General features: G+C 41.6%; 1 protein-coding gene across 18 annotated transcripts in view; it reads right to left on the bottom strand.

Moving 5' to 3' along the window:
• Positions 1 to 25340, bottom strand: part of AGFG1 (ArfGAP with FG repeats 1) — a 51156-nt gene extending 25816 nt beyond the window's left edge. For 2 of the 18 annotated variants that reach the window (XM_042458240.1, XM_042458241.1), the window contains exons 1-2: positions 24856 to 25330; positions 9391 to 9484 (exon numbers count right to left, since the gene is read on the bottom strand). In XM_042458240.1, the coding sequence (XP_042314174.1) occupies positions 9391 to 9484; positions 24856 to 25316 (555 nt within the window). In that variant the 5' untranslated portion in view covers positions 25317 to 25330. Of the gene's footprint in view, positions 1 to 9390; positions 9485 to 24855 lie in introns of all 18 variants that reach the window. The other 16 variants (XM_042458248.1, XM_042458256.1, XM_042458243.1 and 13 more) reach the window with 14 other exon arrangements.
• Positions 25341 to 27969: the final 2629 nt, after the last annotated feature.

Raw genomic sequence — 27969 nt, 5'->3', positions numbered from 1 at the left:
TGAATATCCTAAATGCCCCTTCCTAAACTGCAAATCCCAAAATGCAACAGGAGGCAGCCAGAGCAGTTAAAGTGGAATAGCAATGCTTTGAGAGTGTAGTGCAATAATCTGCTATGAATTTCCTCATTTGTACTCCAGCTAATTCATAGAAACACATTCACTAATTGATACAAGTATGGAAATAGATTTGTAAATTATAGGATACTCATCAGATACCTGAAGTGCTATGCAGACAATTATAAGATAGACTCTCCATCAGATGTAATACAAAAGCAAAAACAACAAAGAATACAAAGCAGTCTATTTTACAACATATTCACATGCAAGAACTGACATGACTGCCTATTTCTTAAACATAATGGCCAGAATCCTCTTGGTGATGTGCCACAGCTTCCTGTTACACTAGTGTATACATTTTTGGTCACTGCAGAAGAAAATATTCAGTATCTCCTTGCAAAAGGATCTCATCCAGATACAACTTCAATGTGAATATATTGTAAAATAACCCTCTAATTCTGGCCTCACTGCTCCTCCATTGTTTGGTTTTGTTTGTTTGATTGATTGTTTTAACATTTTTATATCATATCTATTTGCTGGTAAGTCATCAAAGTACATTCCCAAAGCCAACCAATGGCCAGAGATGGCATCATGTGGCTACTCAGCACTATCCAGTTGTAATTTTCCAGCTAGCAAAAGGAACAGCTATCACACATCCAAATATCTAATATACTTACTAGATGTCTAGGAAGTTGATGTCTCTTCCTTTTTCCTAAATGCAAAACTACAGCTCGCTGGTCCATGGGAGCTCCAAGCCACTAATTGAATATGGCAGTTTGCCCTACTGCCTCAAGCTAAGGTTGCATGCAGTGAGGAAAGGAAAGTAGTATCTCAGCTAACATTTGGAGCCAGTTCACCTGAAGTTGCATGGCAGAAAAGTCTAGTTGAAGTGGCAACAATAAAAAGTATTATTGATGAAGTACAATTTTATCCTGCTTTTAACAAATGACGGTGGGAATATTAATATAGCACAATATTCTAATCTGTATTTCATGAAAGGAAGATTCCACCATTCATTGCAGATCAGTAGATCAAAGATTTTATAGGACAGCAGCATCTAGTGGTCTATAGTATTATGCCACAATGTATTTGTTTTCTTGGTAGTATTTATTATACAAAGGAGGTTTGCTATTGCCTTTCTATTAGGTGGAGAGAGAATGACTTGCCAATGGTCACCCAGTGGGCTTCCATGGTTGAGTGAACCCCAGCCTTTCAGTGTTCTAGTCTGCTGAAGGCGCTACCCAATGTTGGCTCTATTGTAATATATACTAAGTGGCTTTTAAAAAAAACCTGATATACGTATAGCACTATGTGCCAAAATCCAATTAACTAATTCAAAACAATGTATCAATCAACCATATAAGAGCTTTAAAAAAGGATTCACATTTGAACACTATCTCGTGGAAAGGCAGGACACCATTTTCATATATAATAAACATAAATTATGTCTTCATCCTGAGATGAAGATAGACTTTACTATGCAAGTTAGGCGGCTGGGTTTGTAGCTACTCTCAATCAATGAGAGAAACTCCACAGGTCACCTACACTAGTTGGGTCTCTTTATTCTGCAGGTATAGGAAAGTATGAGCCCCATGTTCAATACTTTGTCAAGCAAGGAAAACATATCCTATGTGGTTTTTGATGATACATCTGACCATGATCAGAATATTAGCCTGAACTTTTATTTAAGAAGTACAGATCAGTTAAAGACTGATTCTGCCTGATAGCTAAGATTCTACAGCATAATGCCAATCTCTTTTCAGACACACTACTCTACAAGATGCAATAATTAAAGTATATGTTGTATTTCATTCAAATAAGGACCAACAGGTTTTAAAATAGCTTGGAGATCAAGCTAACAAATATTTTACCACAGTTTAAAGAATGTATATTAATTATTAATAAGTGATAGGCCAATTCAAACAGAACACTAACGATTTCAACCATTTAACTGGACAATGCAGCAGAACTACAACACTTGCCACAACGAAGATTGTGAAATAGCGATCCTATGTAAGGAAGCTACAATTTAGGTTCAGTATATTGACTATTCTCATCTGTCTTGATCAATAATTTATTAACTAATATATATTTCTGAGAAAAGCAACAGTTGAAATGTTAGTTCAGAACATTTACTCAGTTGCCTTTGTAGGACACTGAAATATTCTTTATATGTCACTGATATTCCTACACTACATTATATTCTACTATTTCTATGACAGTTATTCTGCCCATGGTCTGTATTCATAATAATCTTTTTTTATAGTTTCACACTGTCTCAAATTGTTTTGATGGAGGGGTGATATAAACATTTTAATAAATAAATACAAAATTAACTTGTGGTGTCATTGTATTTCATTATGTTTTGATGCAGCTTATTCCTTTGCAAATTCTGTAATGGGAATAGCTTTTGCACACCAAATAAAACAAAAAGAATATCAAGGCTGTACTTGATCAAGACTTGTTAAATCCTGAAACTGCACGAACACTAACTCTTGAATATTATTTGCTGGGAGAAACTCAGAATTTCTGAAACCTTCATTAGTAACTACTGCTGTTCATATTATGATTCCCTAGAAACAGAGGAAAAATACAGCTGAGAATTAGGCAACTGTACAGTTGACAACTCTTACTTCACTATTATTATATACTATTTATACAGTGCCATCAGTGTACATGGTGCTTTTCATGAACAGTTTATAATTTTGACAGTTCCCTGCCCTCAGGCTTCAGATGCTGGCTGCAGTTTTCTCCCTTTGAGGCCACAGCAGTGGCATTTGGAATATACAGAGGGCCTTTAATTATTTTGCTGGGCTCAAGTATGGTACCTTTGTACAGAAGCAGACAGTCTACATGAGTTAAAAGTCTAAGACACCTTGACAACAAGAGAAATTTGAGGGAAATTGTTACTTTAATGGCTGAGCTTTGATACTCTTACACCACATAATAGCAGGTAGTATTGACAAGGCATAGTATCACAAGTCACAAATGGAATGGAATGGCAAAACATGCAAATTCTAGTCCCATAAACAAGGATGAGGTCCAAGGGCCAGAAACGTTTCTCACTGGAACTAGGATAGTCTGCATGCACTTTTTAAAAAGTCCTCCTGCAACCTCTAGGGAGAGGGACAATTTGACCACAAATTTTGCCTTCTCTGGGCTGTTTTAGGCAAAGAAAAGCCTTTTTTCCAAATCAAGAAGTGAGCCAGAAAACACTTTCAGTTTTGAAAAAAGATTCCCACTAAAGGCTGTTCGGGGCATTTAGAATTCATGGTTTTTTGTTTTGTTTTGTTTACAAAATCTAACAAGAAATGAGGCTGGAGATGCCATTGGGAACTGGGGAAGGGGGGGAGGTATTACAAGAACAAAGACCAAGAAGCTTGTGTCCTCTTTATCTAGCAATCTTTTTTTAAAAAAATCCTGTGGACAAGTACAAATGGACAAAGCAGCAAACTGAGGCTCAGTGAATATGAGTACTGGAAATTATTAAATCATTGTGTGGAGGTCAAGGACAAAACATGAACACAAGGCTTATTCTTGTAATGAAAAATATAGTTTGGTATTATGTTTGAACAGCTCCTTGGATTACCATTTGTAGTCAAAAAATGAATCAATACATGTAGAATGAAGACTTTTCTGCCTTATCTTAAAACTATGGCTAGATTTTACAATTTGTTGTGTTGCTTCAAGCCATTTCTGACTATGCCAAGCCTAAGGCAAACCTATCATGGAGTTTTTTTATTTATTTCTTACATTTATTTATATCTTGCCCTTTTCCCAGGACTGGGACTCAGGGTGGCTTACAACATTAAAAACAATACAATTAAAATAATACAAAAATAATACATTAAAGTAATATTAAACTACTGCAATAAAATAAAAATAAGATAAAAATGTATAAAATACATTAAAACAATATAGCATCCTAGGGAGTTCTTTACAAGTTTTCTGTTTTGAATGCCTGTTTGAAAAGGAAGGTTTTTTCCTGTCGCCAGAAGGCTAACAAGAAAGGGGTCATTCTACATAAAATGCCCTCTCTTGTGTCCCCACTAACCATGCTTGTGATGGTAGTGGGATGGACAGAAGGGCCTCTCCTGAGGATTTCTGAGCCCTGGCCAGCTCACAGAGGCTTAATGATCTTAATGGACAGAATCACTAGGAAAGCCACTTCGTCTCTTTCCATGTTATCTAAACCTATGAATTTGCTTTTTACTACAGTTGGCTGTCAACTCTATTCCTACCCTTTCTTGGGTTAAATGTCCCTTTAAGGAAATATAAAAATAATTATATGGCTGTAATGAGGGAACCACCAAGTGCCAATCCTTTGTAATTAGTTAGATATACAAGGACTCTGAAACCCAGAGAAGGTGTGGGTTGAGGATAGTAAATAGGAGAGAGGAGTTGGCGTGTTAGGTTGGAGAGTGGATTGTAAATATATCAGACAAGTGTATGTCAGAGCTTTTGTTTTACATATTGTACATATTGCACCAAGTAGATAAAAGCCTCCAAGGACTTTGGAAGAAGTCAACTGCGTCCGTGCCTCATTTCGAGTTGGTCAGTGCCTTGTTGCCAAACACTGCAATACTGCATAGTGGGTTGTGGGCTTGTGCTTCTGCACTCTGCTGTATGTGAGCTACTGTTGAGGTCAAGTACCTCAGCCAGTGCTGAATGTTGGCATCTCTGGGCCTAGTTTTTGTTTGTTTTTGTCACTGCACACCAGTACACAGAGAAAAGCCAACACCCTTCAGTCAAAGTTGCCTCCTCATTGGCTTCATTTCTCTCCTGGATGGGCCAGGTGCAGTGGAAAAACTGCCCACCAAAGCTGAATTCAGATGGGTGTAGGTCTTCTGGTCCTTCTGCTTTAACTTCAAGCAAGGTTTGGTTGGAGTAAGTTAAAAATGTAATAATAAATAATAAATAAAAATAATAAAAAATTTATTTTTATACCGCCCTTCCAAAGATCAGGGCGGTTAACAGCAAGGTAAAATCATTCAATACACAGAACAATAATCACATACATCAAAATATATACAAATACAATAAAAACAGAAAAAAACCCCGTTAGCCAGTCTTCTTGCCAGTAAAGAGGAAGGGAGATCAATTGGGACTTTAGTCGGGGAATGCAGCATGGAATAGGAAGGTCTTTAGATCCCTTCTGAATTGGGCCAGGGAGGTGGCCGAGCGGAGCTCTGTGGGCAGCTTGTTCCAAAGGGCCGGGGCGGCAATGGAATATGTCTTCCTCGTGGTGGAGGTAAGCCTAGCCCCTGGAACCCTAAGTAGTTGCTGCCCAGAAGTTCTGAGGGTGCGGGGCGGAATGTATGGGGAGAGGCGGTCCTTCAGGTATCCTGGGCCCAGGCCATTTAGGGCTTTATAGGTAATCACCAACACCTTATATTGTGCCCGGAAGCGAATAGGCAGCCAATGCAGGTCTTTTAGCACCGGTGTAATATGGCTGGCCCTGGAAGTACCAGTGATCAGCCTGGCTGCCATGTTCTGTACCATTTGTAGCTTCCGGGTTTGGTATAAGGGTTGCCCCATGTAGAGTGCATTGCAGAAATCCAATCTCGAGGTTACCAGAGCATGTACCACGGTTTCAAGGTCCCTCTGGGCCAGGTATGGGCGCAGCTGGCGAATAAGCCGAAGCTGATAACAGGCGTTCTTGACCGTCGCATTCACCTGAGCAGTCAGGTGAAGCGACGAGTCAAGAAGCACCCCCAGACTGCGCACGGAGTCCTTCACAGGAAGCGTGATCCCATTCAGGGCAGGTGGAACCATGCATAATAATAATAAGCATAATAAGCATGCATCCTTACATAAGATAAAAAGGAGCTGGCACCTGAGTCTAATGGGAGCAGTAAAAACACAGTATCTCCTGGCTATTTTGATGGCTTAAACTACCTGCTCCCAATTAAGAGATGGCTCTGACAAGAGGTAGTATGGTGTAGTGTTTGGAGTGCTGGATTATGCCAGTCTAGGCTCCACAGCCCACTGAGAAATGCAACCTACTCAGTAAGCTTGCATTCCGTACAACTATCCTAATTTGGCAGGGATATTCATGATTACTTTTCTGCCATCTCATCTCCAGGATGGGCTGGAGGAGAGTGGAAAAACAGCCCAGCAAAGTTGAAATTGGGCAGGTGTTCCTCTTCCAGTCCTTATTTTTAATTATTTATTATATTAATTTGTATCCCACTTTTCTCCCAAAATTGGGAGTAGAAGAGTTAAAGGAAAAGCTGTCTCACATGCTGCTGATGGTCCACAAACTTTATTATTTTCATAGAATCATAGAGTTGGAAGAGACCGCAAGGGCCATCCAGTCCAACCCCCTGCCATGCAGGAAATCCAGATCAAAGCATCCCCGAAAGATGGCATTCCAGCCTCCGTTTGAAGACCTCCAAGGAGGGAGACTCCACTACACTCCTAGGAAGTGTGTTCCACTGTCGAACAGCCCTTACTGTCAGGAAATTCCTCCTAATGTTGAGGTGGAATCTCTTTTCCTGCAGCTTGCACCCATTGCTCCAGGTCCTAGTCTTTGGAGCAGCAGAAAGCAAGCTTGCTCCCTCCTCAACATGACATCCCTTCAAGTATTTAAATAGGGCTATCATATCACCTCTTAACCTTCTCTTCTCCAGGCTAAACATCACCAGCTCCCTGAGTCGTTCCTCATAGGGCAAGGTTTCCAGACCCGTCACCATTTTAGTCACCCTCCTTTGGACACGCTCCAGTTTCTCAATGTCCTTTTTGAATTGTGGCGCCCAGAACTGGACACAATATTCCAGGTGGGGCCTGACCAGAGCAGAATATAGTGGCACTATTACTTCCCTTGATCTAGACACTATACTTCTATTGATGCAGCCTAAAATCGCATTGGCCTTGTTAGCTGCCGCATCGCACTGTTGACTCATGTTCAACTTGTGGTCTACTTGGACTCCTAGATCCCTTTCACATGTTGTCTCCTTAAGCCAGGTGTCCCCCATCCTATATCTGTGCATTTCATTTTTTCGCCCTAAGTGCAGTACCTTACATTTCTCCCTGTTGAATTTCATTTTGTTAGCTTTGGCCCAGCTTTCTAGTCTATTCAGGTCATTTTGAATTTTGATCCTGTCCTCTGGAGTATTAGCTATTCCTCCTAATTTGGTGTCATCTGCAAATTTGATAAGTATTCCCCCAATTTTTTCCTCCAAGTCATTGATAAAGTTGTTGAACAGTACTGGCCCCAGGACAGAGCCCTGTGGGACCCCACTGGTCACTTCTCTCCAGGATGAAAAGGTGCCATTGTTGAGCACCCTTTGGGTTCGTTCAGTCAACCAGTTACAAATCCACTTAACAGTTGCCTTGTCTAGCCCACATTTTACAAGCTTGTTTGCAAGCTTTTTTAAAAACTTGTTTCGTCCTTGCACAAACTGGCTTCTTCAGGCGCTATTATCAGAGATTTCTGGAGTTGCAGTCTGCACTCTACCAACAAAGTCGATGCTAAGTATTAGAAGGAAGGGAAGGCCCTCTCTCATATCCCCACCAACTGTACTTGGGATGGTGGTGGGACTGAGAAAAGGGCCTCTTCCAAGGATCTCAGAGCCTGGGCCGGTTCATACAGGGAGATACTGTCTCCCAACTAGCCTGGGACCTGAGCCACATAGGGCTTTATAGGTCATAACCAGCACTCCGAATTATGCCTGGAAACAAACTGGCAACCAGTGGACCTGTTTCAACAGGGGCATTGTGTAGTCTCTATAACCTGCCCCCATTCACAGTTTGGCTGCAGCACTTTAGACCAGTTGCAGTTTTCAAACACTCTTCAAAGGCAGGCCAAGTAGAGCGTGTTACAGTATTCCAAATGGGATGTAACTAAGGCACATTCCATCAGGGCCAGATCCAGTGTCTCAGAGAACATGTGTAGTTGGTGCACAAGTCTTAATTGTGCAAAGGTACTACTGGGCACTGGAAAGACCTGGGCCTCCAGGTTCAGAGCTGTGTTCAGGAATATCCCCAACCTGTGTACCTGCATCTTCAGAGGGAGTGTAACCCCATCTAACACAGGCTGGATCCCTATTCCCTGATTTGCCTTCTGACTGACCAGGAGCACCTCTGTCTTGTCTGGATTAAGGCGACCCAGAAGGATACCATGGTCGATGGTATCAAAAGCTGCTGAGAGATCCAGCAGAAGTAATAGGGACACACTACCCTCGTCCAGCTCCCTGCGTAGGGCATCCACCAAGGCTGTTTGTTGTCATAGGCCTGGTAGGGGGTGGAGTTGGGGCATAGCGTCTACACAACACACAGCCCAGCTCCACTCCCAGGGTGGCATCACGGCGCTCCTCAGGTGCTGTGTCCGCACAACACAGCACTGAAGGAGTGTCGTAAAGCTGCACAGGCACGGCTATCACGCCCTTTGCAGGGTGCAAAAAGGAGCCGCAAAGGCCAGATCGGGGCCGCAGCATGTGGTTGCCATGACCCCGATCTGCTGTAAAATGGATGGCTGGAGGCCACCCCTTTGGGGCTGTCTGCACAGCCCCATACTTAATTTGAGGGAATGCCACTCATCTTAAGCCGGAAGTCCTATCCTGAAAATGCAATGCAGCAGAATGTATGGGTGAGGAGGGGGGAGTTTTGAGTAGTAATTCAGCAATTGTTCCCTATGAAGAATTGCTGCAACAACCTAGTCACAAGCAACAGAAAGCCCACAGAACAATGTAATGCTTTTCTTTATGCATAGTTCCTGAGGATTCCAACAGCAGCAATAAACTTATAGTACTTCTTCATTTATTCATCATCATAATTCTGTTAGAGATCATTCCTTAAAGAAATAAATTCCAGAACCTGCATTTTGATAACTAGAATTGCACATTTATCTTTTTAAATAATCCATTACATTATTGGAAATTTTACAGAGCTTATATTCAACAAATTCTGTTTCACTTGATTTAAACTAAACCATTGTGATACTATTCTGTTATGCAACATGAACAGGAGTTAGTTTGAGGAAATACCACCCATCTTGAGCAGGAAGTCCTATCCTGGAAAATGCAATGCAGCAGAATTTATGGGTGAGGATTGGGGAGTTTTGAGTATTAATTCAGCATAAGGCTGAGAGAGATCATTCCTGCGACAAAAGCAAATTATAACACAAAGGGCTAAAAAGCTTCACACTATTCACAAATAAATACATGCACTTCTTTTTACTTCTAGTAGCAGAGAAAATCAAATTCTTATCTTCAGAATGAACGTTTAAGTGCTGCTATCTTTTTAAATAATGGCAAGCTACATTCACTGAAGGAATGTATATTATTTTAAAAACCATTTCACTCAACTAAGCATTCCACTATAAATACTTACTTCATTTCCATGCTTCTGAAGAAATTCTATTTCTTGCTGTGTAAACGTGGTCATGGAAATGGACTTCACTCTGTGAGGTGGATTTAAACCTCGCCTATAAAACAAGACAAAGATAGTCACATGAGTTGCCTAAGAAAACAGAAGTTTTAAGTACTCCTGAATACAAAGTTATCACTGGCCAAAATATAAATAGACTTGAGAAACGATAACTGACATAAAGAAATCCACTTACTCCTCAGTGTTTTGAGTTATGTATTCAAAGGTTGATGAAACCATGGTGCTGTACAGACCAGCGCTTTGTGCCGGCCTGCACACGTACTAGGGTTGCCTCGGGGCATCCTTTCTAGACGCCCTGCAACCCTAGTACGTTAATGGTGGCGCCCTTTCTACATGGGCGCTGCCATTTATGACATCACAGTCACGCTGCCTCCAAATGGGGTGGCGGGGACGTGACATCTTGGCGCTGCTGAAGGGTGCCTGTGGCACCCTTTCAGCGGCGCTGGAAGGAGCTCCAAAACGGAGCTCCTTCCTTTGTTTGTGTCACTGGCGTAGCCTTTACACAGCTGCACCAGTGACAGAAAAGAGAAAGGGGCCAAGTGGCCCTTTCCAGGCCGCGGGGAAGTGGCCTGGAAAAGCAGTGGATCGGGGCCTTGGAGCTGCCGCTGTGGCAGCTGAGGCCCCAATCCATCAGGGAAAGGGGCGGGTGCAGGCCGCCCCAAAGGGGCGGTCTGTACACTGCCAAATTAACCTTACTATTGAATTATTTTTCTAACTCTTTGAGAGCTTGTTTCATATTCAGACTATCAGAGCATCAATGCACAGCTACCCTTTTATTTTGAGAGGCACTATACCTTCTAATGTTCTGACCAAGTTATTCTTAAAATATATATATAATACTGACCTATCAAAATGTCCCAATAATACAATGGTTTCAGTCTACTGAGTTCACCAGCAATTTTTTAGCAATTTAAAATCTGTTCAATAAATGGAAACAAAACTGTAGAAATGTTACAGTACCTTGTTCTTTTGATTTTACTGCATCAAAGTATGCAAGAATTAGGGGTATTTTTTAGAGTTACCATGATCTGTTCTAGGTTAGTGATTTTATTAATTAGGCACAAAGAGAGTGTTTATTTTACATGCCATGTTCTACAAATGGATTTGCCCCACCATCCAGATTCTATTGTGTCTTTAGACTTACTATAATTCAAGTTTTCCCTTAAATAAATAAATAGATACATATTTTGATTTCAGAAAAAAATACTGATTACAATAGTGTCATAATGGCACAACACCACTTAACTGAGCTCTATGGCGGGGGGGGGGGGGGAAAGTTGTTGAAATCTAAGGCAGTTCTGGAGAGACAAAAATTCAGTTTTCAATTTCCAGAGCTGGATGATGGAAACAGGGTGAATATTTAGCCCTACTGTTTTTACTTTCTTCTACATGAGTGGCTGTCACATACAGGTAGGTGTCCACAGGAGAAAGAGGGAGAAGACTCTCAATTAAGAGCCTAAACCCAACTGCTACTACTCTCAAGCACAGTAGATCTATTCAGTCATCTGTGGGATGGTAAATCAACATGAATGAAAATTCCAATGATTCTGTGGATCTACTCTAGTTGAGAATAACACCTGGATTAAGACCTATTTGAAAATGGGTAAGGAAATATTTTTATGGAAGGTATGAGCTGACAATAGAATTGTTACATTAAATCAGATACTTGGTGCTGATGATGAGATTTTGCCCTTTTCAGTTTTACAAGAGTGGTTTAAACTACCTCTAACAGTTAACTGGCAATATCTACAAGTGAAACATCTGTCACAATCCAGATTTGGCCCTGCAGCCTTAAGTGAGTTTCTCTTAATAATATAGACATTAGTGCCAAACAAGTATTCAAACGATCTCTCTCTCTAATAATAAATCTTATATATATTTCCCGCCTCTCCTGATGGATTGAGGTGGGATTACAACCATAAAACAGCAATTACATCTAGATTACATACAGTAAAACAATACATCACTCAAAAAATGCAATTTAAAACAATAAAAACATCATCTAAAATGCACAATTACAGCTAGAGTGGGATTTTTCTTAGGTTCTTTATAAAAGATCAGGTGGGTAGGCATCTTCTTGAAGGCATCTAAGGTGGTAATAAGACAGATCTCTTCCAGCAAGTTGTTCCATAACTTGGGGACTATGGCTGTATACCCTCTATGGGACATTGATGTTAGCCTGGTCTTTGAATATTCTAATAGATTCTTCCCAGATGTTCTGACTGTGGGGCGGATTATGTAGGGAGAAGCGTTTCCTCAAGTAACTCGTCCCAAGCCATGTAGGGCTTTAAAGGAAATAACCAACACTTTGTATTGCGCCCGGAAGCTAATTGGCAGCCAATGAAGAGATTTTAGCATTGGTGTTATTTGGTCTGACCTGGATGTTCCAGTGACCGGTCTGGCTGCCACATTTTGAACCAAATGAAGCCTCCGAACTTGGTACAAAGGTAACCCCATGTAGAGCGCATTGCCGAAATCTAAACAAGAGATTACCAGTGCATGTACCACTGTTTCAAGGTCCTTGTGGTTCAGGTAGGGATGCAGTTGGCATATCAGCCGAAGCTGGTACCAAGCATTCCTGGCCATCGCATCCACTTGAGATGATAGTTGTAGAGATGAGTCCAGGAGTATTCCCCAACTGCAAACTTTGTCCTTTAGGGGAAGTGTGACTCCGTCCAGGTCTGGTTGACAAATCTCTGTGCCCGCACTTGGAATACCTATCACAAGTACCTCTATTTTCTTTGGATTTACCTTGAGTCTGTTTTCCCTCATCCAGCCCATTACTGACCCTAGGCAGGCCTCCAGAGGAGAGATGCCATCCTTAGTCATTGTAACAGTCGGAGACATAAAGAGATAGATCTGGGTGTCATCAGTGTACTGATAACACCATGCTTCATGTCTCCAGATGATCTCTCCCAGAGGTTTCATGTAAATGTTAAACAGCATGGGGGATAGAATGGTGCCCTGGGGGACGCCAGATGTCAGCTCTCTCTTAGAGGAGCAGCTATCCTCCAGCCTCACCATCTGGAATCTGCCCGAGAGGTAGGAATGGAGCCACTGGAGCGCAGTGTCCCCAATACCTAACTCCCTCAGGCGTTCCAGAAGGATACCATGGTCAATGGTATCGAAAGCTTGCTGAGATGTCCAAGAGCACCAACAGGGTCACACTTCCCCTGTCGATACTCAGACGGATATCACTGACTAACATGCTCATGGCAGTCTCAACTCTGTATCCCACCCTGAAGCCAGTTTGAAAAGGGTCCAGATAATGGTTTCATCCAAGACAACTTGGAGTTGGAAGGCAATTGCCCTCTCAATCACTTTGCCCAAGAATGGTAAAAGGAAGACAGGTCTATAGTTGTTTCTCCTCAGGGGTCCAGGGAAGTTTTTTTCGGAAGCTGTTTCACTATCACTTGTTTCAGTTTTGATGGAAATATTCCCTCTCAAAAGGATGCATTTATTATAAGTTGTAATTATGTTTTTATTGCATCCCCTCCCTGAGCGGTCAGCCATGATGGGCAAGGATCAAAAGGGCACATTGTGTTCTTTACACTTCCAAGGAGCTTGTCCACTTCATCGGTATTTACAAGCGCAAAACGATCCAGTTTAATACAGTCTACAGAGTCACTGGATATTTCTATAAATAAATATTATATGAGTGGTTTACAACAAGATTGTAACAGAGAATTGGAATATCTAATTCTGACTAATAAATAACCATCAGTTTTAACATCCATAATTAGTATGGCTATAGACCTCGCACTAAGTCTTGTAAAGCAGAAATTATTCTTTCAGGTATATTGCATATACTGGATACGTACTGTATTTAATACCAATGGAATTAAAAGAACTAGCAGAAGAGTTATTTGAGAATTCCTGGAAAACAGGAGAAGTCCCAGCAGACTGGAGGAGGGCAAACTTTCTCCCCACTTCAAAAAGAGAAAAACAATTACTGCCCAGTCAGCTTGACATCAATATCAGGAAAAATTCTAGAGCAGATCATGAAACAGATAGTCTAGAAGCACTTAGAAAGGAATAAAATCAACATGGGCTTCTCATAAACAAGTAATGCCAGACAAATCTTCTCTCCCTCCCTCTCTCTTTTGGACAGAGTACAAGCCTGGTAGATAAAGGGAATGCTGTGGATTTAGCGTATCTTGATTTCAGTAAGGCATTTGACAAGGTCCCTCAAGATTTTCTTGCAAACAAGATAGTAAAATGTGGGCTAGACAATACAACTGTTAGGTAAATTTGTAATTGGTTGACCAACTAAACTCAAAGGGTGCTCAGCAATGGCTTCTCTTCACTCTTGAGAGAAATGACTAGCGGGATGCCACAGGGATCTGTCCTAGGCCCAGTGCTATTCAGCAAATTTATAAATGTCTTGAATGATGGAACAGAGGTCATCTTTATTAAATTTGAAGATGACATCAAATGAGGAGGGGTAGCTAATACCATAGAGGACAGAATCATAATTCAAAATGACTTTAACAGATTAGAGAACTGGCCCAAAAATAACAAAATGAATTTCAACAGAGAGAAATGTAAGGTACTACTTTAGACACAAAAAATGAAATGCACAGATATAGGAGGAATGGCACCTGACTCAACAACATTATAGTGAAAGGGATCTAGGAGTCTTAGTAGACCACAAGCTGAATGTGAGATAACAAGTGTGATGCAGTAGCTAAAAAAAAAACCAATGTGATTCTAGGCTGCATCAATACATCATAGTGTCTAGAGAAGTAACAACAAAATCATATTTTGCTTTGGTCAGACCTTACTTGGAACACACTGCTTTCGAGTGTGGTGCAGTCTCCTCCTCTGGAGGTTTTTAAACAGAGGCTGGATGGCCATCTGTTGGGAGTGCTTTGATTGTGTATTCCTGTACAGCAGAAGGGGGTTGGACTGGATGGCCCATGTAGTCTCTTCTAACTCTATGACTGCCACAGCTTCTATTCAAGAAAGGGCATACCAAATCAGCAAGTGGTTGCAAATATAATGCCACTGATGCTTCCCTAACACATATCTTTAGGCGTTGTTCCATAGTACAGTTCCCCTTAGTATCAGTGAGCTTCCCATCAAGGGATTTGAGCGTCTGCTGATTGCCACACCCCATATTATCTAATGGTGGCATGTGCACATAAGTGTGCTGATGCAGGCATGTCACATTTGATAATATGGAACTTGAGCTTCTTTGTTTTCTTCCTATCCATGTTGTGTGTGTTGGGGAACTGACCCCCCAGGATCAGAACAACTCACTATAGCTACATTTTGGAAAAAAGTAATCACACAAGTAAATTTGGTATTGGGAAGTTCTTTGATATTCAAGGATGTGCAAGTTCTTTTGAATTATTCACCCTTTTCTTGGAAATTAACAAATGGCCAACAGAAGTAGATTTTATTTATATTTATTTTTTGCCCCTTTGACTGCAAAAAGATGGCTAATTCATTACTGGAAAGATAAAAATTTTGTACCTGTTATACAATGGATAGAAGATCTAAGAATGCTTGAAACTTTTGAAAGAATGATGTATAGATGAAATTTAGAAATGGGCTTATATTTGGACATTTGATCAGATTTTATAGAAACTACAACTAATGTGGTTATTTCCCATCCTTTTGTGTTTTTATTTTTCCATATTTATTGCCTATGTTTCCTGTATTTGTTATACTGAAACAGCATTATATGTAACTTTGGGCCCGAACAGACAGGCCAAAATAAAGCTGCTTCAGGTCACTTTAGAGGTATGCTGTTCAAATGACACATGCATCTTAAGAGGCCAGAAGCTGCACCAAAGCTGCGCTCCAGTCCTTAGGAATGGGAACATGGCTTTGGCATGGTTTCCGGCCTCTTAGGACGCATGCAGCATTTAAACAGCATACTTCCAAAGTGACCCAAAACAGCTTTATTTTGGCCTGTCTGTTTGGGTCCTTTGATCCCTTTTTAATGTCCGTAAAAGGTCTATTTTGCCAGTAGAAAGGTAAAACCGTTATTTTATGTGCTCTGTTCTTTAACATGGACTTGTTGCACAAAGGATAGTTAGGTTAATTTCTCCTACAGAAGTTTAAGACCAGCCATACCACCAATAAAATGTACAAACTGGACACTGAAGGCCAAGGGGTGAGAAGCAATTATGCCTGCAGGTACAAAACCTTTGGAAAAGCTGTATCTCTATATAAAGATTATAGTTTACTGCAGGAAGAATTGGTGAATAAATGAAAACTGTAATATCATAGTTTAGTCCATTTGTGTTTACAAAAGAAAGCTCATAAAATCAGCTAAAAATTAAAGTGTTTCACTGTATCAGGAGGTACCACTGACAGCATATCTTTCAACTTAGATTTATGTGAACTACTTTATCTTTTCACATAAAAATTGTTACGAGTTGCAAAGACTGATGACTTGCATTTGGTAAACACAGGGAATACTGTTGCTTTAATTATCATCAATATTTTTTGAACAACAACTTTTTACAAGTGAAGTAATCAAAATATTAAGAAAAATCTAAAATTGACACAAGCCAAAAGATTAAGATTCAACAAGCAGTTTATAACATTCAATTGCAACTTTCTAAAAGCATTTATATAGTATAGTCAGCTATTACTATCCATACTTCCCCACAGATGCCAAAAACCATGAGACCTCAAGTGGCGGCACAGCCGCATGCACACGCCATCACTAGGGCCAATGGGGCTTGCATTCTGCAGATGCTCACATCCACAGATGGCAAGCCCATGGCTGGAATGGATGGGTTGTACAGGAAAAAAAATTTGCAAAGAAAAGTTAAAACTATACTTGTACTTCAGTTAGCAAAGCTTTTGAGAAAGAAACTTCTTTTTTGTCAAGTTGTTTAAGCTTGGCCAGCCCCACTTTTCCTCGTCCTCTGTCTAGTTAGACTTTTTTTTTTAAAAAAAATCTGCCTTGGGAGGAGGATGAAAGAAGGATGGAGAAACACATATTTCTGGTATCAGGTTTCAGTAGCATGGTACAGAAAAGCAGGCAAGAAACAAGTTTGAGCTGGAAAAGGAGAGGATTCTACTCTAGCTGATCCTACTATAGTTGTCCATGCCAGATCCACCAAGCAAGATAAATTACAGCCGCTTCCAAAATCACTTGCTGAGCATGTATGAACTGCAAAACAGAGAGCAAAGGGGAGAGCACATAAGTTCACCAGCTGCCCCAAACAAATTTTAAAAGCACAGCTCTATTAGTCTGGCAATCAAAATGGAAATTTACTGTATATACCAGGGCTGGGCAGTAGTGGTGATTCTGGGGTTACTCCTTGACCTACTCCAGAGTAAGATATATTTTTCTTAATGTTATTTCTATTCCTATTATACTCCTCAATAAAGTTTTTTTTAAAAAAAATTGTGTTTCCATGTACAATATAATGACACGAATAAGGAGTAACAAATATATTGTTACTCTCTATTCCTTTTTCTATAAAAACCTCTTACTCCTTTACTCCTTAATCCTTCTCCCAGCCATGGTATATATTCATGTATACATCTAGAAATTTTAGTCAAAAAATTGACCCCAAAAAACTAAGCTGACTTATCCATGGGTCAATGTAAGTACTGTACTTTAACTCTTATTTTAAAAAGGAACCTGGTGAAAGGCAAGAGCATAATCTCTCCTGGAATCACTGACCCCCTCTATTCTCTCATCCATCCAGCCTTCATGCCTGCTGGAATTTTTCTAAGTTTTTTGCCTTTGTTTTCCATTGCTTCATCATTTAGATCCTTTATGCCTCATGTCAAAATCCATAATTTTGGTCCCAAAACCTGCCCTCAACTTAAATATGAAGTTGGTTTATAGTCGAGTATGTACGGTATAAAAAGGTGGAGAGTGGAGAAAGTCATACCTGCATAAGTGGTTGTTTCATTAAACATATGCATTATATTATTTTTGAATAAAATTTTTGCTGAAATATATTACTGCTCTTATTTATGGTGTAGGAACATAGTCTTTCTATGTTATTTCTGTCCCAGTTACCAAGGAGGACCTTGTACTTTTAAAGAAGTACAGTGGTCCCTCCACATTTGCTGGGGTTAGGGGTGAAGGACTCCCATGAATGGGGAAAAGCCCCAAATAAAAAAATACTACTCCTTTTGCCTAAAAGAACACCTCTCTAGGAATCTCCAGGTCCTCCCAGGCAACTCTATGGTCAACATCTGCCAGAGGTTAATCATAGAATCATAATGCAGGACCTACAAATGCCCAGAGAAGTGCTTTCTCTAGGATCTTCTATGTTCTCCAGCACAACTCTATGGTCAACTTCTGTCAGAGTTGTACTGGAGGACCAAGAGTTTCTAGAGAACATATTAATCAAAACTGCAAATAATCAAATCTGCAAAAGTCAAAGCCACAAATGTGGAGGGCCAACTGTAATGCCCAGAACAAATCTACTTTGTTAACTGAGGTATACCTGCACAATTGTATGACATTCAGATTCAGTTCTATTAAATATAATGGAATTTAATTCTGAATAAGTTTCAAGAACATTTTTAAAACCTGAAATCTAATTCTACTCAATTTAGCAAAATGGGGGAAATTTTTTTATTTAATCAATAACGATTCCATTATTATCTATTATATATAAGACCAAGGTCATAAGACTGTTGCAGATTCATTATCGAATAAGATCTAATTGTTTCAACCATTCACTTTGAAGAATTCAGACCTCAGTTACACAAAAATTCAGCTTCTCCCCAAAGTATAATAATCTGCCTTAAAAGGTTAAATCATTGTTCCAGCTACACCAGCACTCCTGATTGGGAGCCACACAGTTAATTCCAAATAGGAAAATCCAAGGTTGGAACCATCTTAACAAAACATATGTTCTACTAATGAACTTTAATCTAGCAGCAGACCCCAGCTGTTCTCATACATATGATTATAACTATCCATGCAGTTTTACTAAGTTGTGTGTCTCAGGTGCTTGAGCTAAAACTATCATGTACAACACTAAATTCTTGAATAAGATGACTCTTTCAAAGGGTAAGCAAGTTTACTATACAATCTACATAGGTATCCAATCTCTTCAAAAATAATGGACACAGTCCCTGGAAAGCTTCGAAGAAGTAAAGAAACACTTTTAGCCGATGGATAGAAAAAAATCCTGCTGGTCCCCTACATCAGGTAACGCAAAAAGCACAGCTTCAGATGTTACTGAAATGCACCCTCCATTATTTTTCATCCTTAGGGCTGTTGGAAGCTGCACTTCTTAGGGGTGGGCAAATAACTCTCATCTCTGTTCTGAATGAATAACTGGTATCATGAACTCAGGGCTAGGAAGCAATCATTCATCTGTTTCCTGCTATTAGCCCTCCAGTCAAACATTTAGTGCGCTTGGTTAACTCACTCTCAGGAAGTGGTAAGCATCTACGAACTAAGACAACAACTGCAGGAATAATTGCAACAGAACACTAAAAAACTGTACTGGCAGAAAATATTTGACAAACTTTCCCCACCCATTTTACATACTTTGAAGACTAATGTCAGACCTGGCATTTGTCCACCTCTACACTTGCACATATCCTGAGAGACCATGACAGAAGCAGCTGACCAAGTCTGCAAGCTTTCTCCCCAAGCCAGTACTGTTTTGAACAGTCTATAAACTAACATAAACTAACTTTTTTGAAAACACATGGCAATCTTCATTACAAATATCTCATGTGCTACAGGAAATGCCCACTACCCATACACCCAAGCAGAACATTAGGAAGGATAGAAATTTCCACAGAGCCCAAAATCATTTTTCTCCATATCTTAACCTCATCAGCTTTTTTCCCTTTCCTCCTCCCCCTTCCACTTCCCATACTTGTCATAGTGGGCTCTTGGTATGGTTCCAAGACCCACCATGGATACCAAAATCTATGGATGCTCAAGCCCTCTTAAATACAATGGAGTAGTAAAATAGTGAGCCAGCATGTTGGTTTGAGCTTTGGACTAGGGCTCTGGAAACCAGAGTTCACCTCCCCAATTAGCCATGGAAACCCACTGGGTGACTCTGTACAGGTCGTAATCTCTCATCCTCCAAGGACGGCAAACCCACTCTGAAGAAACTTGCCAAGAAAACCCATGATAAGGTTGCCATACATCAGAAATGACTTGAAGGCATATAACAAATATAAACAACAACAACAACAACAAGCTGCTCTGAGAGTTTTTGTGGCAGAAAAGTGAGGTATAAATATTCTATAAATAAATAAATATCTCCATTTCAGTCTTCTTCAACATTGCCTCCCAGAGGACCCCACAACCATCCTCCGAGGCCATTCCCACCCAGCCAGTTTTGGATTGGAGAGGGGAAAATGAAAGAATGCCTCTCTGAGAACCTTTCTGGTAAAAAGTGGAGTAGAAATTTTCTAAATAAATAAATTTAAAACATTTCCCTTTCTGTCTTCTTTCACGTTGTCCCCCAGAGACCCTCACCTCCACCATTCAAGGCCATTTCCTCCAATTTTGGACTGGAGAGGAGACAGGAACGTCTTCTCAATACAGAGTAACCAATGTCCTAACCACAAAGGAGGACAAGGCACCATAAAACACAGGACAGTCAAGAAAAATGCAAGACATTCCAAATAAAAGCTAAAGAACACTAATATAAATGTAAATTCATTCTTCTTAATCCTACTCAAAATGGAGGGCATTTTCAAATTCCTCCTGAACAGAAAATGCTGGAATGTAGGGCATATCATGGAAAAGGAGGACCCTGGTCACCCTGAGCTAAAAGCACCCCATAAATGTAAATTCTTCTTAGTTCTGCTCAAAGTGAAGGACATTTTACAAACCCTCCTGGACAGAAGGCAATGAAATGGAGGCCATGTCCTAGAAAAGGAGAACCTCTGGTTATCATGAACTGAAAACACTCACAGAAATATAAATCCATGCTTCTTAGTCCTGTTCAAAATAGAGGACCTTTTGTAATCCCTCCTGGACAGAAGGTAATGAAATGAAGGATATGTCCTGGAAAAGGAGGGTGCCAGGTCACCCCGAGCTAAAAGCATACAAGTATAAATTCATGCTTCTTACCCCTGCTCAAAATGGAGGACATTTTAACATTCCTTTTGGACAGAACATGCTGAAATGGAAGCCATGTCCTAGAAAAGGAGGACACCAGGTCACCCTGAACTAAAAACACTCACAGAAATATAAATCCACGCTTCTTAGCCCTGCTCAAAATGGAGGGCATTTCCAAATTCCTCCTGAACAGAAGGAAATGTCTTGTAAAAGGAGGACCTCTGGTCAACCAGAACTAAAACGCACAGAAATATAAGCTCATGCTTCTTAGACCTGCTCAAAATGGAGGACATCTTCAAATTCCTCCTGGACAAAAGGCAATGAAATGGAGCCCATGTCCTGGAAATGGAGGACCTCTAGTCACCCTGAACACTCAGAAATATAAATCCATGCTTCTTAGTTATGGTCAAAACGGAGGAAATTTTCAAATCCTCCAGGACAGAAGACTGAAATGTAAGCAGGGTGTAACTAGATGTCCTAACCACACAGGAAGAAAAGGTACCACAAAATGTAGGGCTTCCAAGAAAAAATGGAGGACATGACTAAACAAAGGCCAAAAACCCCCCACTAATGATTAATATAAATGTAAATCCATGCTTCTTAGTCATGCTCCAAATGGACGACTTTTTGGAATTCCTTTTGGACAGAAGGTGCTGAAATATAACCAGATGTCCTAACCACTGAAGAAGAGAAGACACCACAAAATGTAGGGCTTCCAAGATAAAATAGAGGACATGGCCAAACAAAGACTAAAAAAAAACATGAATAATTAATATAAACATAAATCCTTGCTTATTAGTCATGTTCCAAATGGAGGACCTTTTGGAATACCTCCTGGACAGAAGGTGCTGTAATGGATAAAGATGGAAAAGGGAGGCTGTATGGTCCAAATTTGAATTAGACAACGAAGAAATAGAAATAGTAAAAGAGTTTTCATACCTGGGATCAAACATTGATAGAAATGGAGACTGCAGCCAGGAGTTCAGAAGAAAATTAAGAATGGGAAGGGCGGCTATGAAAGTACTAGAGAAGATTCTAAAATGCAAGGATATACAACTGAGCACAAAAAGTTAGAATCGTGCAAGCCACTGTATTCCCTATTGCCAAGTATGGATCTGAGAGCTGGACAGTTAAGAAGGAGGATAAGAGGAAAATCAACTCTTTTGAGATGTGGTGCTGGAGAAGAATGCTAAGGATTCCATGGATAGCCAAAAAGACAAACAAATAGGTCCTGGAGCAGATCAAGCCAGAAATCTTTCTGGAGGCCAAGATGACAAAACTCAAGTTGTCATACTTTGGACACATCATGAGAATGCATGAATCATTGAAAAAAACAGTAATTCTAGGAAAGATAGAGAGAAGTAGAAAGAGATGAAAGCTTCATGCAAGATGGACTCTTTTAGAGTTTATGAGTTTTCAGTAGTTGAGTAGAGTAGTGGAGGGCAGAGGATCTTAGAGCCCATACAGACAGGCCAAAATAAAGATGTTTTGGGTCACTTTGGAGCAGGGGTAGGCAACCTTTTTGACCGGGGGGCCGGGTTGCTGTCCCTCATACAACTTGGGGGGGGCTGAAGCCAAAAAAAACCAAAAAACACCCCTAAATATTTTTTTTAAAAAAATTAAATAAATAAATAAACCGGGACAAATGTAGGGCAAAAATTTTAAACAGAGGACACTTTTTAATAAAAAAAATGGAGGACACGCAAAAAAAATCTGCTGATTTTAAAAAAAATGTTAATATAAATGCATGTTTCTGAGGCTTCTATTGACAATTTCCCCCCTTGCTCCCCCTTGCCCGCTGCTTGCCCTGCGCCAGAGGCCCCCGTGTACCTGCGCTGGAGGCAGAGGCCCCGGCGGCAATCTGTGGCAGGGCCGGGCTGGGGGCTGGTCCCTAGGCCTCGGTGGGCCGCATGCGGCCCACGGGCTGTAGGTTGCCGACCCCTGCTTTGGAGGTATGCTGTTTAAATGATGGATGCATAAGAGGTTGGAAGCCAAGCCAAAGCCATACACCAATCCTAAGGACTGGAGCACAGCATTGGCACAGCTTCTGACCTCTTATGATGCACATGTCATTTAAACACCTCTCTAGGAACCTCTAGCTCCTCTGGTGGTCAATGTCCAACAGACACTGACCACAGAACTGTCCTGGAAGAGCTACAAATGCCTAGTAGAGTATTCTCTATAGATCTTTCAGTGCAGCTTTTAGTTAATGTTGACCATAGAGTTGCGCTGGAGGACCGTCCTAGACATTACTAGAGAAAACATATTAATCAAATCTGTGACTAATCAAATCCACAAATATCAAAGCTGCAAGAGGAAGGCTGCATATAAGATGGCTGGAATCTTATTAAAGGGGTCACAAGTATGGGTTTGCAGAAGTTGAGCAGAACAGTGGAAGACAGAGGGTCTTGGAGATGTCTCATCGGCAGGTTCGCCATGAGTCGAGATCAACTCAAGGGCATTTAACAACAACAACAATATTGGCCTCAATTAAGAAGAGGAGCTCTCCCTCCAGTCCATCTGCCTTGGTCCAGGCCTCGGAGGTAGAGAGGAACTGCTGGACCTCATCCCCTTCCCCACCACCATTCCCTTCTCCTTTTGTGTCATGTCTTTTTAGACTGTAAGCCTGAGGGCAGGGAACTGACTAATTAAAAAGATTGTATGTACAGCACTGTATAAATTTACAGCACTACATAAATAAAGCTTAATAATAATGATAACAGTAACAATATTGGGGCCCCACGTACAAAATGGTTTTTTTGTTTTTGTGGGGAAGAGGTTGTCAATTTATTATGAATAAGCACCTGTTTATAAAGAAAGAGTTAACAAAACTCTCTTGAACTGTATGCATGATCTAATTAAATGTTTCCCTAACCAAAAAGATATTTGCACCTTGAAAACTAACAGGTCAGAAAGAGAAAATCCACACCTTGCCCTCTCTCTGACATTCGGATTTTTTAGGAATGGGGATGTTTTCTTGCGAAAAGCATTCAAATACGTTAGTCACAACTGAAGATGGAAAGTTTTCTTCAGGCAATGCCTATTTAATCGGCAGATGTATGGGAGCAGCCACTATTTTTTTTAAAACAAAGCCTATCTGTACAGCAAGTTCATAAATGTATCTGTAGACATATTAGGAACATAAATAGATGGTACAAAATGGTACTGGAGAGAAGGCCATGAAATGGAGTAAAGGATGAAAAGGAGGACTGGATGAACTCAATGACTGCTCTTCATCCTGAAGAGAAGTGACCAGTGGGGTCCCACAGGGCTCTGTCCTGGGCCCAGTGCTATTCAACATCTTTATCAATGACCTGGATGGCAGAATTGGAAGCATACTTGTCAAATTTGCAGATGACACCAAATTAGGGGGAATAGCTAATACCCCAGAGGACAGGATCAAGATTCAAAATGACCTGAATAGACTAGAAAGCTGGGCCAAAGCTAACAAAATGAAATTCAACACGGAGAAATGTAAGGTATTGCACTTCGGGCGGAAAAATAAAATGCACAGATATAAGATGGGTGACACCTGGCTGAATGAAACTACGTGTGAAAGGGATCTAGGAGTCCAAGTAGACCACAAGTTGAACATGAGTCAACAGTGTGATGCGGCAGCTAAAAAGGCCAATGCTATTTTAGGCTGCATCAATAGAAGTATAGTGTCTAGATCAAGAGAAGTAATAGTGGCACTGTATTCTGCTTTGGTCAGGCCCCACCTAGAATATTGTGTCCAGTTTTGGGCACCACAATTCAGAAAGGACATTGAGAAACTGGAGCGTGTCCAAAGGAGGGCGACAAAAATGGTGAAGGGTCTGGAAACCATGCCCTATGAGGAACGACTTAGGGAGCTGGGGATGTTTAGCCTGGAGAAAAGAAGGTTAAGAGGTGATATGATAGCCCTGTTTAAATATTTGAAAGGATGTCATGTTGAAGAGGGAGCAAGCTTGTTTTCTGCTGCTCCAGAGAACAGGACCCGGAACAATGGATGCAAGCTACAGGAGAAGAGATTCCACCTGAACATTAGGAGGAACTTCCTGACAGTAAGGGCTGTTCGACAGTGGATTGCATTCCTTCCTCGGAGTGTAGTGGCGTCTCCTTCCTTGGAGGTCTTTGAGCAGAGGCTGGATGGCCCTCTGTCAGGGATGCTTTGCTTGGGAGTTCCTGCATGGCAGAATGGGGCTGGACTGGATCAGGGCCCTTGGGGTCCCTTCCAACTTCCCACACGCCTCTTCTTCCCCTTTAACCCTCCCAGCCACTGTGGCTTGTGTGCTCTTTGTGGGTGAGGAGGAGAAAGGGCCGGCTGGCGCTCCTCTTCCTCCCGCCTTCCCCTCCATACGGCTCCCCTCTCTCCCTTTCTCCTCCTCCCGGAGACTCACAGGATTCCGGAGCAGGAGGTGCAGACGAAGCTGCCCACCGTCATGTCGGTGTAAGTGGGGCCGCGCTGGTCGCAGTCGAAGCACTTGCGGTTGGGAGGGAGGCTGCTCATCTCCCGGAGCAGCTTCAGGTGCTTCTCCTCCTGCTTCCGCTTGGCGCTGGCAGCCATGGCCGACGACGCGGGGGAAAGGGAGGAAGGAAGGAAGGAGAGGCAGAGGACCGAGGACGAGGACTGTCCCGCCTGAGGCCAGGCGAAGGGGGAGGGGGAAGGGGAGGGGAGAGGCGGAAAGGCCGGCGCGCGGCGCACGCACGCAGCCCAACCGTCGACGCCGAGGAGGAGGAGGAGGAGGAGGATGCTGAGTGACCGCGCTAGGCGACACCTTTCAGGAGCGACGAGACGACACGAAAAGAGCGCCCCCTCTCTTTCTTTCTTTCTTGCCTTTCCTTTCGCCAACAGCGCCATCTCTCGGCCTGGAGGGCTAGCTGCACTTTCTCCCCAGCTCTTCTCTTCATGGCTTTGGTTTACCTGGCGCGACCCTCTCTCTCCTGAGCCCTGGCTGGAAGGAAAGGGACCATAGAGTCTTGGGACTGGGAGGGAGACCGTCCCCACAAGGGACATCCGGTCCAACGCTTTTCTAATCCTCCCTCAGATGATCATGGCCCTCCTCCTCTTGGCTCTGTGTTTAGAGACCTCCAAAGGAGGAAGAGGGGAGAGTGACCAGAAGGAGCCCTTTTTCAGGGCCTTTCCAAAAGGGGTCCTCCATTTTGAGCAGGGCTTAAGAAGCATGGATATACATTGATAGGAGTGGTTTTTAGCTCAGGGTGACCAGAGGTCCTCCTTTTCCCATGACTTGTCCTACATTATCCAGGAGAAATTCCCAAAGGTCTTCTTTGAGCATGACTAAGAAGCATGGATTCACATTTCTGTGAGGATATTCAGCTCAGGGTGACCAGAGGTCCTCCTTTCTCCAGGACATGTCCTACATGTCAGCCTTCCATCCAGAATTAATTTCCAAATGTCCTCCATTTTGAGCAGGGCGAAGCATCATGGATTTACATTTATACCAGTGTTTTCATCTCATGGTGACCAGAGGTTGTCCTTTTCCAGGACATGTGCAACTTTTCAACCTTTTCTCCAGGAGCAATTCCATACCGTTCTCCATTTTGAGAAGGGTTATGAAGAATGGATTTATGTGCATAGCAGTGCTTTTAGCTCAGGGTGACCAGAGGTCCTCCTTTTTGAGGACATATCCCACATTTCAGTCTTCTGTCCAGGAGGAATTCCAGAGGGTTGTTCGCTTTCAGCAAGGCTAAGAAGCATGAATGTAGAAATTTATATTAGTGTTTTTAGGTGTTCTTTTGTAATGTCTTCCATTTTTCTTGAATCCTCTATATTTTATGGTGCCTTGTCCTTCTTTGCACTTAGGTCCTTTGGTCACCCTGAGAAAGAGGAGGGATGGCGGTCAAGCAGAAGCCCCTCTGGATGGTCGGAGGGGTTGTTGTTAGCTGCCCTTGAGTTGGCCTCGACTCATGGCGGCCCTGTGAATGATGCATCTCCAAGATCTCCATTGCTCTGCTCTTGTCCTGTAGGTTGAGGCCCATGACCTATCTGATTCAGTCCTGCCACCTGGCGTGTGGTCTTCCTCTCTTTCTGTTACCATCTACCTTTCCTAGCATTATTATTTTTCTTGCTTTCTCATGATGTGGCCAAAGTACGACAGCTTCAGTTTCATCATCTTGGCTTCCAGGGAGATTTCTGGCTTGATGTGTTAACGGACCTATTTTTTCTCTTTTTGACCATCCCTAATACCCACAGAATTGTTCTCAGCCACATTTCCAATGAACTGATATTCTTCTTATCTGCTTTCCTCACTGTCCCGCTCTCGCATCCGTACATGGTGATGGGGAAAACTGTGGCTTGGACAATTTTAACTTTCATGCTTAGTTGTACTGCATATTTTTACTCTTTAAGGTCTTCTCTAGTTCTTTCATAGCTAGTCTTCTGATTTCGTGACTGCAGTCTCCATTCTGATCAGTGTCTGATGCAAGGCATGGGAACTCTTTTACTATTTCATTTTCCTCATTGTCTCAGTTGAATTCGTGTAGCTCGTCTGTGATCGTTATTTTTGTTTTCTTTATGTTCAGCAGTAATCCTGCCTTTGCACTTTCTTCCGTTGTAGTTGTTCCATGTCTGTGATGTTTTCTGCTAATAGTATGGTGTCATCTACTTATCTTAGATTGTTGATATTCCTCTACTTTTCCTAGAATTATTGTCTTTTCTAATGAATCATGCCTTCTCGTGATGTAGCCAAAGTACAACAGCCTCAATTTGATCAACTTGGCTTCCTGGGAGAATTTAGGCTTGATCTGTTCTAGGACCCACGTATTTGTCTTCTTGGCTGTCCACGGTATTGTTAGCACTCTTTTCCACCCCCACATCTGAAATTAGTTGATTTTCTTATGTATTTTCCCCCCATTGTCCAGCTCTCACGTCCATACATGGTGGTGGGGAATGCTATGGCTTCCACGATTCTAACTTTAGTGTTCAGTTGTATATCTTTACTCCTTAGTAAAGATATAGTTGTCTAGTTCTTTCATAGCTGCCCTTCCCATTCCTAGACTTCTGATTTCTTGACTCAGTTCTGGTCAGTGTTTGATCCAGAGTACAGAAAAAAAATGATTATTAGATTTCCACATTGTCTAGGTTGAATTTATGTAGCTCCTCCATGGTTATTGAAGTAGGAGAGGAGTTGGAATGTGGCCGAAGGACTACTTTTCCATCCTTTTTCCTACTGTATCAGTGGGCTAGCTATCCATGGTTTGGAGTGTCTGCTACACATAAGTCAATGGCAACATGTGCACACAGCCATGGAGATGTACATGTTACTGTCAGTAGACTTACATGGATTTGACATCTCATGATATTTCCAGTATTTGAGATCCCATGAGGGCAGGAACCAAATGCACAGCTGCCAATACATTGTTGATTCAGTGACCTTTACCTAATGATGACATTGGGCTAGATCAAAGCCCAATAGGCTAGTGGTGGCACATTTTCAGAGTCAGTAGAAGCATGATATCCAATAAAATTAATATTCTAAACCAGTTGTTAGTCT

Source organism: Sceloporus undulatus, chromosome 3 (assembly GCF_019175285.1).
Source record: "Sceloporus undulatus isolate JIND9_A2432 ecotype Alabama chromosome 3, SceUnd_v1.1, whole genome shotgun sequence".
NCBI lineage: Eukaryota > Metazoa > Chordata > Lepidosauria > Squamata > Phrynosomatidae > Sceloporus > Sceloporus undulatus.
Note: the sequence above shows the minus strand (reverse complement) of the source record. Positions and strands in the feature narration are given on the sequence as shown.